The sequence below is a fragment of the Populus alba genome, chromosome 18, assembly GCF_005239225.2.
Source record: "Populus alba chromosome 18, ASM523922v2, whole genome shotgun sequence".
In the NCBI taxonomy this organism is placed as follows: Eukaryota; Viridiplantae; Streptophyta; class Magnoliopsida; order Malpighiales; family Salicaceae; genus Populus; species Populus alba.
Window position 1 is genome coordinate 8158060 of NC_133301.1, and position 13826 is coordinate 8171885.

At 36.2% G+C, this 13826-nt stretch overlaps 1 protein-coding gene and 1 pseudogene across 1 annotated transcript; one reads left to right on the forward strand and one right to left on the reverse strand.

Moving 5' to 3' along the window:
* Positions 1–6014: 6014 nt before the first annotated feature.
* LOC118054205 (pentatricopeptide repeat-containing protein At2g34400-like) lies at positions 6015–8712 on the forward strand (annotated as a pseudogene).
* A 941-nt stretch (positions 8713–9653) lies between these two features.
* LOC118054197 (cuscuta receptor 1-like) lies at positions 9654–11303 on the reverse strand. Its single transcript, XM_035065685.1, has one exon. The coding sequence runs from the start codon at positions 11301–11303 to the stop codon at positions 9654–9656; it is 1650 nt and encodes a 549-aa protein (XP_034921576.1).
* Between the last annotated feature and the right edge of the window lie 2523 nt (positions 11304–13826).

The window sequence follows — 13826 nt, forward strand, 5'->3', positions numbered from 1 at the left end:
ATTATCTTCGCCATTGTGATAATCCCTGCAGAAAAAGCAGCCCGTAATCAGTAAAAAAACCTCAAAGAACCCATTCCCTCTCAGCTTCTTCATACTGAGAATCGAGAAATCAAAAGCAAGGAAAACAGGAGGGTCACAACGGGGAGAGAAGGGAGAGTAGCTGGATGAGGGCAACAATCACCAGCATCGCGATCTTCTTCAATTGCTAGAAACAGGTGCGCCTTCGCTATACATTTTTCTTTCTTTTTTGTTCTTTGTTTGATTCAAATAACGTTTGAACAATGCGAAGGTAATTTAATTACCTTCGCACTGTTGATGCACACGTGATCTGTTTCACGCGTGCATCAGCTTTTGTTTTTAAAACCGGGTCACTGGCTTGGGCTAGTGACCCGGTCCGAACTGGCTGGGTTCAGCCCAGCCCCTGTGGGGCTGAGCTGAGCCCAGCCAAAGGTATGTTTGCTGGGCTGGGTTTAGCCCAGCCCAGCCCCAAAAATAAAATAAAATAAAAAAAATAAAAAATGCATATGCATGAATAAAAATAATGTAAATTTATTGGTTTATTCACTGACGCCAGAGTCAGGAATAAAAAAACACCGGTTTAAATTTATATTATTTTTATTCGTTGCATTTTATCTAGCTAAAAAATAAAAATTGCATGTAAAAAAATATAATAACATAAAATAAAATAAATTTATTGGTTTATTCACTGACGCTAGAGTCAGGAATAAAAAATACTAATAAAAATTTATTTTATTTTATTTTATTGTATTTTTTTTACCTTTATTCAGCTACGTAAAAATAAAAAAAAAATCTGCATGAGTAAAAAATAAAAAATATAAATTGATTTTTATTTGTTTATTCACCAACGTCAGAGTCAGGATTAAAAAAGGTAATTATTTAAATTTATTGACTCTGATATCTACGTAATATTTACCAACGCTAGAGTTGGAAATATCCGTAGTTTAATATTCACTGACGCCAGAGTCAGGAATATTACATGCAAACCATCATGATATGAAAAATATATGTTAGCAATAAATGACAAATAATAGCAATGCAGCCTGCCTTAGGCAGGACGTTTAAGGGGTGATAATATCTTCCCTTTTGCGTAACCAGTCACGTACAATAGAATCTCTGTTGGCCAGTTAGGGTTCCTAGTGACCATAATACTAGGTGGCGACTCCTTAAACAAGATATTTTTCCCTAAAAGAACAAGATGCCAGATATCTGTTCTTTTTCCATAATTCGAGAATTAATTTTTAAGGTCGCCGCGATGTCGGGTGCGACAACAGGCATTTGCACCCCCTCAATTAGGTGCCTCTACAACAGCTCATCTTTCCATCCTTGCATGCATTGGAAAGGTCCTCGCTTGTTGCCTTTATCAAGAGCACAAGAGACTTCATGTTGTACACAGTCTCTGCTCTAAGCTTCATCTAGGAATTCTTCTTCTCCTTGCACTTGTTGTCTCATTACAGTACCTCATTGGATCCTTCGGGTACTCCTGCACAATCTCCATGTGCCCTCGTGCAATTTATGTTCTCCAGATTTCTCCCTATTCCTTGCTTATGTTTGACAACAGCTCATCCCGTCACAAGACCTGTCAAGTCAAAATAGGGTGTCAATCTTTATCCCCTTGCTGTATTTCTCTTCCATTATTAGGGTTTTCATCAATTCTCCCCTCAAGAAATCACAGTCACCAAATCTAACTTCTTTGGAGAAATCACCACTCCATCAGATCCTTGATCATTCGGAACCCAACTGTTCCCCTTGTACCGTCATCCTGCTAGTCTTCAATAGTTTCATAACAAACTGTTACATATATGAAAATAGTACCGTATGGATAATCCTTCCACTAAGCAAGTTCCCAGGAAAGATTGGAGGGGTCACACTGGTCCCGCTTAAAACCCAATATCCTAGCCAGAACTTCTTAGGCCATATCTATCTATCGTACTGCCTTTCCGTATATACAACCATTTGCTATCTTTGTTGTGACTTTTCTTTACAAGTGATCTGGGTATCCTGGTTTTATACCTGATTTCTCAACATCTGGCGAGACTACCAGTACTTAGATTCGTCAAGATTGGTCTTCATCAGTTTTCACTCTCCACCTCAAATCGTCCACATCTCGGGTGTCCAGAGTGTCCCAATTTTGCCTCCCATCAAGGCAATTAAAAAATTTCAAAACTAAACATTTCAGCACATGTAATTGGGAAAACATGTGCACCTTCTTCTTCTTCATCTCCATCGACCTCCATCAAGACCTTCAGATGCCTCCCGATCGGGCAATTTGTCTTTAATAATTGGTCCCGAATCTCAACGATTGGACCATACCATTGCATCCGGAACGATCAAATTAGCTGGAAACAAGTCTGAAATCGTCCAAATTGCATTTCAGATGGCTAAGATTTGATCAAAACAATTCTGGCCTGATCAACGGCTCAGATTCAATCTCAAATCCAGTTGCACATAGACTCTGCTGCACAGAATCCTATCCATCGGCTCGCGGCTCGGCTCCTCTCGGCTCGGCTCCTCTCGGCTCGGAGCAATCCAGCTCGGCGCGCAGCTGATGACGTGGCATGTGGGTCCCACTTTGCTGACGTGTCTGCTAACTGGCGCTGACATGGCATGCCAACTGTGCATGCTGATGCAATTATGACATCATCACTATCCGGGTCAGGCACGTGGGTCGGGTCGTCTGGTATTCAGGTCGGGTCAGCCCATATGGGTAAAGAAGACACATGGTGCGCGTCTGTGCGCGTGGACAGTCACCTCGTAGGTGCGTGATGACGCGTGCGGCCATGTATGACGTCCGATTTTGATGCGGTTTTCACCAGTGTGCTCGTCTCTTCTTCCTCTACACTGTAGTATGGTCAAAACATAATTTTGACAACTTTCATTTTTGAGCAAAAATCAAACACCACTTAAACCAAATGCTCTGATACCAATTGTTGGGGAAATCCTGACCGGTGATGTACTAATCTTTACTTATAGGAGGGTAAGCACACTGGCACACAATATTTTACGTGGTTCGGCAAAACGCCTATATCCACGGGAGAGAGTCCATATTATTTAGAGATAGAGAAAAAATACAAAACAAATACATGGAGGAGGACGATCACTTCACTCTACTCTACTCCCAGCTCTCAATGTTGCCCTTGCAACTGCTCTTTCTCTCTACTCTCTTACACACTCACCACCTCTCTCACTTTTTGCTCTCTAATATATGCCTCTATTTATAGGCATCCATGGTAGCTTCTCTTGGTCTTTTATCAACAATGATGGCTGCCAAACATTTACATTAGTCAATGGTTGGTGGCTGCCACCAACAAGCCACCATTGTAGCCTCCTTCTTTGACAATGGTGGCTGCCAAAGTCAATGGTTTGTTGCACATTAATGGCAAATCCCAACAGATTTAATTCCCATAGGTCTGATTGAAAAATTAAAACTCGGTTTTCTGTTTTCTACTTGTTTTTTTTTTTTTGTTGCTAGTTTCCCTTGTGTTTGTTTTCTTTGTTTCCATTTTGTTGAAGTTTTCTTCTTTTATGTGTTGATAGGTCTGAATCACTAAGTCATTTCTTTAGCAGAATTGTTTTCACAGAATGAACGTGAATTTGATCATGTTAAGATGGGTTGTGGTCATTTTGCAGTTTAACTGAGTTCTTTTGGATATCTGAAAGTTGGTATTTTGTTGTTCAGTGGGAAATTTAGTGTGTTTTGGGACTCGGTGTATGGCGAGGATTCGGAATAAATGAGACTAACATATTGTCTTAAAGAAGGCCATCTGGCCATGGTCATAAATAATAGGGAAGGAGTTAGTAATTAGCATTCAAGATTGGATCTGCATGACCATGACTGTTTTTGATGGATATTGGTTTTTTTATTGACAAGAAATGGCAGCTGGTTTTTAATGTGTGTGCATGCTTTGCTCATGTTGTCATATATGTTTGTTTTCTCAAATGCATCATGCAAATAACAAAATTGTCTTCAAAACACTTATCTGACCTTTTGTTGTAGATCAAATTCCGTATATTGAATCAGGCACTTACGTGGCCTACAATGACGAGAATGGCGGGGTAATCCAATGTTTAAAGGAAGATATATGGTATTGTTGATTTGGACACTGACTTCAGCTCGCTCCCAGAATGGATATCAATGAAAGCAATGGTTAGCACCTGGCTTGCAGATGCAATCATGTATGAACTCTGGGTGGGGTCTGATGGAACCTCTGCCCGCACAATTTATTACTCTGGCCTCCCTTGGTTGATAGGAAAGGCTCCATTCATGAGCATATGGAGCTTTGTCAACCACATTAGGGGATCAAACATTTCTTTTTGAAAGGTGATTCTTTTTTATATCGTGGTTAATATATATTTTTTTCATTTTTTACGTGAAATCATCTAAGATATTTTGGTTTTTATGTTTTGAATTCAAATTTTAAGTTTGAGGTCTTGACAATGCATTGATTATACACCCAACTTCATTTTTCTGTTTGTGCAGGCCATCTAGTTTGAACGCATATTTCCTTGGGCATGTCCTTTTCACTCTTCAAGCATTTCCTGTGAGTCACTTTACCAATTGTCTTCTGTGACCTGTGAGAGCTGAATGCTGGCATTTGTAATCTCATACGATGCTGAAAAACTCTGGGTGGGGTCTGATGGAACCTCTGCCGCACAAAAACCATTAGGAATCATCGATGCTGCGAAGTGCACTCTTGGAGCATGGTAATCTCATCCGATATGCTGAAAAACTTAAGACAGATTTCTTGGAGGCTGGATCGTCTTCTTCTGTCCCGCAATTCCTTTCAGACGCTTCATCAATTCAACAAGACATCCTTCAAATTCATGCAAGATATTTTCACCTTTTATTCTTGAGAATATTATATTGGTCATCTGATAGTGTCTTGAGTTGTGGATTTACTAAACCAAACCAGCCTACAGAGTACCATCAATATCTCTTTTCTTTCAAATAGAATTTCTAACTATTTTCATGTGTTGTTATCACTAGGCTCAAAGCCTATGAAGCAACCCAAGAGGGAAAGGACAGGAGGAGAAAACTTTCCGAAGAAGGGCAAGATACTTTCTAGTAACACAAGTAGTTGCGGTTTTAGTCTTTCTATCTGTCATGAGCAGTAATGATTTTTCTGAGGTGGAGGTTGATGATGATGAAGATGAATTCTGGAGGCAATGGCATTCTCCCATTACTTAACATATTCTGCAGAACCAATAGCAAATTCAGTAAGCGAGCTCATTGCAACTAAATTCCTGCACAAAGTACCTTTATGGCAGTTTCAGCCATTTTCTCTGTAGTCATTACATCTTCTCCATCATCAACCTCCACCATTTCCATATTCCTGCCTCATTCAACTGACAACCCTGCTCCAAATCTCTTTGAACGGATTGGGACCCTGTGTGGATCGCCTCTTAGCTGCTGTGCATAGATAAAACCCATTCCAGCAGCAAAAATAAATACATTGAAATTCTATGCTCGTATCATGGCCTTGAAAACCAGGGACGCTTAGAGGGTGTTTGGGAGTGTGGTAGCTGTTGCTTTTCAAATAACTTTTCGTGCCGAAAAGCATGCCAATAATGTTTTTTTATTTTTTAAAAATTATTTTTGATATCAGCACATCAAAACAATCCAGAAAGTACAAACCGAACTCAATTTTAACAAAAAAAAAAAAAAGTTTGAATTTTTTCAAAAAGCAGGTCACACCTCAATCCCAAACGGCCTCTTAGAATGCATCATTCAAAAAGTTAAGCAAAAGATTTGAGATGTACCATGACTTCTTGGTAGAGTTTCTTCTCCCGGGCATGTAATCTGTCAAATGTTGATTGGCCACTACATGAGAACATGCAAGAAATCAAATTGGTGCTGTAAGGAAAAACCTTTTTTTTTTAATCAAAACGATGTGATTTTGATTTTTTAAAATTTATATTTTGGGTGAATCCAGCTCGATTCTTTTTAAAACAATAATGGTAACTATCTATGCTATGCCTGTTGTGTCCAAAGACAGTACAAGACAAGACCTACCTCTTTTCTACCCCCTACCACCTCCCTCTTTCCATCCTCGATTTCCAAACCCAAAAAAAACATCATCAAACCCTAACTGAAAAGGCTTTTATCTCTGATAAAACAATGCAAGTCGAAAAACCTATTAAAACAAATCCACACACAAATGCTTATAAACTCAATACCGATGATTTAGCCACTGGGAAAGTGTTTGATGAAATGGGCGCCAGAGACTTGGTGTCGTGGAATTCAATGATTTCAGGGTATTCTAAGATGGGTTTTGCTAAAGAGGCAATTGGGTTGTTTGTGGAAATAGGGAGGAGGGGTTTGAGCCAGATGAGATGACGTTGGTGAATGTTCTTGGGGCGTGTGGGGATTTGGGTTTGGGGAGATGGGTGGAGGGGCTTGTTTTGGAGAAAAAGATGGAGGTAAATTCGTATGTGGGGTCTGCCTTGATTGACATGAATGGTAAGTGTGGGGATTTGATATTTGCGAGGAGGGTCTTTGATTCAATGCCAAACAAGGATGTTGTCACTTGGAATCCATTATCACAGGTTAATTACATCGGTTTTTTACTTTGTAATTGTCACATATAATGGAATTGTGTTTATTTCTATTCCTTTGAGCTAACTTAAAATTTGAATTCTTCTTAATTAATCAGCCATGAAATAAAAACCACACAAATATATGAAACTGGTAAATGCGTTTCAAGTTAATATGATTTTTTTTTGTTCAACTATCACTTCATGTGTGCACAGAATGGAGCTTCCAATGAAGCAATTGTACTATTCAATGGAATGAGAGAGGCAGGTCCTAATCCAGATAAAGTCACAATGATTGAAGTATTGTCTGCATGTTCCACAATAGGGGCCCTTGATTTGGGGAAATGGGTTGAGACACATGCATGATCAGAAAGAGGTTTACAGCACGATGTCTATGTTGCGAGTGAATTGATTGATATGTATGCAAAATGTGGGAGCTTGGATGATGCACTCAGGGTTTTTGAGAGCATGCCTCATAAAAATAAGGTCTCATGGAATGCCATGATTTCTGCCCTTGCTTTCCATGGCCAGGTCCTGGAAGCATTATCATTATTCGGACGCATGTCAAGGGATAATGGCACTGTTCAGTCTAATGACATCACTTTCATAGGAGTACTTTCTGCATGTGTGCATGCCGGGTTAGTTGATGAGGGCCGCCAATTGTTTGAATCAATGAAATTGTCATTTGGATTGGTCCCAAAAGTCGAGCACTATTCTTGCATGGTTGATTTTTGTGCGCGTGCAGGACTTCTGAACGAAGCTTGGGACTTAATCAAGAAGATGCCTGGAAAACCAGATGAAATTGTGTTGGGGTCATTGCTTGGTGCCTGTCAGAGGCGTAGAAATGCAGATGTTGGTGAAAGGGTCATTCGGTGAACGTATACCAATTGTTGAATGAGGAGATAAAGAGAGAAGGTTACATTCCAAATATTGGTTGCATATAGAGGTGGAAAAGTTGAATACAGGTTGCATCTTTCAGCCATTGAACAATGCATTCGGAGGGATTATATCTTCTGGTTGATGACTCCAGCCAAAATGTTGAATGGTAAGTTGTGTTCTTAATAGCTTGAGCAAGGAGCTCTATCTTGTTGATAGAAATGTATAGTTTACCCTCGCATGAGTATGTTCCTGTAGAATGAAAATGGTTGTTGGATTGTTACATGCATTTGCTGTAAAATAATGCAGTTCATTCCGGAAAGAACGCTAAAACTATATATTTTTTTTTTTTCAGAACATAAGGAGGGAATACAGGGGGAATATTGGTGGATTGAAATAAAATGCACTTGACACCTTTGAAGTTCTTAAGGGATGCCACAAATCATTTTCAATTGTCCTCTAACCCATAACGATGTTTAGTTTCTGAACAGACTTCACTTGGAATCTGACAAAACCCAATCCACGATTAGAACTTGTGCAGAAATTGCCTCATAACGCAACCCCACATCTATGAGGAGCTAGATTGTAATTTCAATAGTTGATGTAAATGCCGTGTAAAATGTTTTCAGGCCGCGTTTGTAGATTCTGTCATGATGGGAAGTGAATTCTTTGAAAATGAATTATTATTTTTTTGTTTAGTAATGTAATGAAAAATAAACTAAAAAATATTTTTCAATATTTAGTTATGCCATAAAAAATATATTGAAAATTAACTTATCAATGTTTTAATTTTTTTCCAAGTTTATCTAACATATATTAAACATTAAATGTAATTATAATATGGATGAGCCCTAAGTACATTAAATGTAATTATAATACAATATGGATGAGCCCTTAATTAGACCCATTCCAAAGCTAGCACTTTCATCGGTTCCAATAACATGATATTTTGTTGACAGTCTTAAGAATTGAGTTATATAAATTTAAATATTAACTTGGCACCATTACTATTGGCTAATGTATATTGTATTTGTTATGATCCTTGTTAAATTTTTAGTGAATGGAAGTTCTGGTGAACCAGAGCATTAGGGAGACTTCATTACAATCCTTAGCATTGATTGTGGAGAAGTGAGAAATATCATTTCTAGTGAAGTCCCAAGTGTTCTTGAGTCAAAGCTCCAGGTTAATTTGTTCTCTCAACATGCTTGCTTATATTTTCCTTTATTAATCTTGTACGCAAAAGAACTGTATATATATAGGCAGCCTCGTTTATTATTGTTCTGTGCATAGAAATTGGATGTGGACAGCAAGGACGCGAGGATTGCATATTATTTTGATTTCATTGCTGGGACAAGCATTAGAGGCCTTATGACATCCATGCTTACTGCTCCAAATGATGAAAAACGACCTTTGTTTGCCGCAAAAGATATTGTATGTTTTATCAAGACCACAATCCACGCACCAAGTAATTTATGGTTGAGCTACGGTTTTTTTTTTATATGTTGCTTTTTTTTATGGTATTTTTGAGCTACGGTTTGAAATTGTACAGAAGTAGTATTCTATGGTGATTCATCTTTAGGGTGTGGGGTTTATTCGTTGTTAAAGAAAAGGAAAGTGTTTTTCCGGTGCTAAAAAGAGGAAAACACTTTCCTTTTAGAAAAAGGGTTGTGTTGTTCTTGGTTGGAAACCACTTTCTTGGAAAGTGGTTTCTCAAAGTTTACCAAACATGGAAAAGATGGGAAAATTGTTTCCAGAAAAATGGTTATGTGGAATCTCGAGACTGCTTTGATTCATTTGCTCAACCGGGTGGTCATCCATGTCAAGTGGGGAGTGTTGTCGACAGAATGCTATGTTCACAAGATCAATACTCTCAGTTACTGAAGCTTTAGATCAAGCAAAGTCTCTAAGTGCTCACAAGCTTATATACAATCAGTGAAATAAATTTGAATTGATATTTGTGTTGTAATGTATTCCTTTTAATATAAAATATTTTTGGATATTTGTGTTGTAAATTTGAATTGATCATCGGTAAAAATCAAGTAATAATGTAATATACAAGGGAGGTAAACAATCATGGAATTAAAAAAGCTCTCGCTGTATAAAAACCCACAAAACCGAATGGAACTGTATAAATTAATACAACATCGCTTGAGCATGCATTTAAACTTATTTAAATTTTAAAACTAGAATACACAGCGATGCACCAAGTCTTGGTACCATCAAGGCTATGAAAACCCAAACTTGGATAAAATGGGAAGATTGTCCACCAGGAAATAATAGCAATTGTTGATGCTCACCTCAATGAAGTAAAACCAAGCTCGTCGCCAATATGGATTTATGTATAGAACTGCACCTATCACCAGCAGCACCATGATGTATGCAACCCCAAAGGTCACATAGAAAACCTCCATATCCATGAAGTAACCATTATCTTCATTGTTCGTTGAAGTTGGCGTTGGTGATGATGGCATAGCCGCACCACATATTTTGGGTAGCGGTTCTCCACAAAGAAAAGGGTTGTCCTTGTAACAGCTCTCATCAAACGTGGCAAACTGTGCAACTCTTGCAGGAATCTTACCAGACAAATTATTGTGAGACACATCAAAAAATTCTAAAGAAAATAGTTCAGTAAGTCGAGGTGGGATTTCTCCATTCAATTTGTTGTAGGAAAGATCCAAGCTCTCTATTTCCTTTAAGCTTGAAAATGTTGGTGGAATTGGTCTAGTCAAGCTATTATGTGAAAGGTTCAAGACCTTGATCATGTTGAGGTTTCCAATTTCAGAAGGAATCTCTCCAGTGAAATTGTTGCATGAGAAATCAATTCCTTTGAAGTATTGGACAATGCTGCCTCTATAAGAAAGGGATACATTCTTCGTTATGGACTCGAAGGATTGTTGTGATGAGGATAGAGAATCATAGTAATTCTTTTTTAATGGGAGATTATGAGTAGATATCATCCAAGAGAGGATGTTACCAGAAAGGTGATTGTGAGAAAGATCAATCAAGGTTAATTGATCCAACCTGGATAATTGAATTGGAATTTCAGCTTCAAGATTGTTATAACTCAAGAGTAGAAATCTCAAGTTAGATAGCTTGTCAATCCATTCTGGAATTCTACCAGTTAAATTATTATAGGAAAGATCTAACACAAATATCTCATATGAGTTATAAAATGTTATTGCGATCGGTCCTTGCAACTTATTTCTAGACAAATAAACATATCTTAAATTTGAAGAAGTGTCGAATCTAGGTGGTAAATGACCAGAGAAACTGTTGTTGGATAGGTCTAACACATGCAACGAGCTAATGTTACCCAACGGGAAAGGAATGCTTCCATTGAAACCATTTTCAGACATAAATAAAACTTTTAACCCTGGCAAACGATCTCCGATTTCTAAAAGGATTTGGCCTTGGAAGTGATTCATAGATATACTTAGGAATAATAAATTCACATGAGAATTCTTTGGCAACAAGAATGGACCTGAAAGAGAATAGTTGTCTAAATGAAGATATTGTAGGTATGTGTTGTTCTCAATCAACCAATTTGGAAACTCTCCTTTTATTTGGATGTTTGTAAGATCCAAATATTGTAGGCTGAACTGATCGTAAAAGAACTTGTGTAATGCTCCTGCACCTTGTCCAATACTTCTTAAATAGAGGGACTCTAACTGGAACTTTGGGCTCAGATTGTGATCATCTTCTTCTGCATATATTTCATTACCTGATCCATCAAAATACTTGAGTTTTGAAAGGTTGTATAATGGGCTCAATGACATAGGGATCTTCAAGTGATTAGAAGAGAGATCTAGTCGTTGAAGGGAAGTCAAATTTGCCAGACACAGAGGCAAGAAACCACTGAGATCATTGTCATACATATACAGCTTTTGGAGATGATTTAAGTCACATAAGCCTGATCACATCATAATTTAGAAAAAAATAAAATAAAACTTTGAATTTCTAATGGAAAATATATAACCTAAAGAGAGTAAGATCCATCAACCTTACCTTGGGTTGTAGGTAAATGGCCATTTAGATTGCAATTCTGCAACCTTAAAGTTTTAAGAGAGGTCATCATTTTGATGGTTTGTAAGATGTTGTTATTAAGAGTATTGGAACTTAAATCCAAGTATTCCAAGTTCTTGAGATTAAAGAAGCCTACCACAATCAAGAAATTATATTAACATAGAAGCAATTAAAATTATAAAGGAAATGAAAGACTAAGAGTCATCAACCTTACCTTGGGTTGTAGGTATTCGGCCATCTAGTTTGCAGCTCCACAAAATTAAAGTTTTAAGAGAGGTCATCGTTTTGATGGCTTGGAAGAAGCTATTATTGAGAGTATTGAAACTCAAATCCAAGTATTCCAAGTTCTTGAGATCAAGTAAGCCTGCCACAATCAATTAAACAAGAAATTATATTCCTATAGAAGGAATTAAGATTATAAATAATTACTTACTTATTAATCATGGCTAAAAAAACTAAAAACAGAAGTTAAGTGTTGAAATTGTACTGTTCATTTAAGAGAAGGATTTTTTATACATCTAATATATTCTCCTCCTAAAAATAGCACTCTCTATATATACAGTTATCTTTTTATTAAAGAAATTATTGTTTTTTATGTTATCATTTTATTTACATTACACTGAAATAGTGTTGAGAGAGAAAGAAGGGGGGAATTAAATTGAAATGTTATTTATATTAAATGGATGGTATAATTTTAAAATAATGAAGATTTTAATTGAGTTAATTTCAAAATTTGAGATTTAATTTGTCTCTCCAAGACTTGTTTAGTAGGTTGCTAAAACATAAAAGAGAAAATCTATACAAACACCTAATTGTAGCTGGTATAGAGAGAAATAAAATGATCAATGATAAGTAATAGTGGAGTTGAAATTTATTAATTTACCTCCAAAAAGTACAGTGCCATTAAGTGCTCGCATTGATAGATTTTTTAGAGAAGACAGTGCTCCAAGGCTTTGAAGGGAGTGTTCATCTAGAGAACAATAATTCATATACAAACTTTCCAAAAAGCTTGAATTTTGCACCTCTGTTTGTTCAAAAGTAGCAAATTGAATTTTTGAATTAAACCCAAATATATAAACATCACTATATGTAAAATATATAACTTACCGTCATCAAATATTCTTCCTCTAAAATCATTGTTTTCTAGGTGAAGTGTTGTGAGGTTTGGGAATGCTCGTAATGATTGCAGTAACTGGAAGCTACTTACATAGGTTGTGATATTATCCAGCCATAGAGTCCTCAAGTTGCTTGGACCTGCAAGTTAGTTAGGGAAGAAACAAGAATAATTAATATTATCTTCATGATGCTACCAGCCAGGTAGGTAATGTGAATTTGTTACTAATTACCTCTTGAGGCTACCAATTTGTTAATATTGTTGCCGTCCAGACCCAAGTACTCCGAGCTGCTCAGAGATTCTTGATATTTATATATAAAAAAATAAACTCATTAATTGTTTTTTTTGAAATTAAATTTAATAGATAATTGTGTTAATTAAATTTAATATTTATAAAAATAATAGTATATAAAAAAACTAACCTTTCAAGTCTATTAACCCCTCCAGTCTATTATAATCTAAATATAGTGATTTAAGAGACGGAAGCCCCTCCACAAATAATAGAATAATGTTATTAAAGTTATTATATTCCAAGTTAAGGGTCTCCAAATTGCTCAATTTTTGTAACTCATAACCACCTGAATAAAATAAATAAATAAATAAATAAATAAAGATTTTAGGTAAAGAATAAAAAATATATTATTGGTGTAATTTAATTATGATGGATTAAGAGTCATGTAATTGTTACAGTGAAGTAATAAAAAAATGGTTAAACTTGAACTCTTTTATTCTTAGCTTATCATCCTTTAATATAATGTAATATCGTTATATTACATTATAAAATAACAATAAAATTTATTTTTAAAAAATCATACATTTAATTTTTCTAAATTTTTAAATTCAGTGTGAATACATCCCACAAGAAATTAAAAACAGTGCAATATTAGCCTTTCAAGAAATAGACTCTTCCACTCTTCCTCGGGAAAAACACGTTTATTATTGTCAGAGAGTGGGTATACTTCTTCTTTTATCCTTGAAGATTTGAATTGAAAAGAGGGTAAAAAATTTAATTTTTATAAATATACCATATTGAATTAGGGGTGATTATTTTTTATTCGATTTGATTTTTACCTATAAAAATAACCAAACTAATTTTAAAAAAAAAAAACCGAAACCGGTTCAAACCAACCGGTTTTGATTCGGTTCAGTTATTTTAGAATAAAATTGAAACCCAACAAACTGATTTTAGTTCGGTTTAATTTTGATTCAGTTCAGTTATTTTAGAATAAAATTGAAACCCAACAAACTGATTTCAGTTCGG

Excerpts from the sequence above, each read along its gene's own strand:
- LOC118054197 (XM_035065685.1), bottom strand. The coding sequence starts at position 11,303 with ATGTATGACAATGATCTCAGTGGTTTCTTGCCTCTGTGTCTGGCAAAT.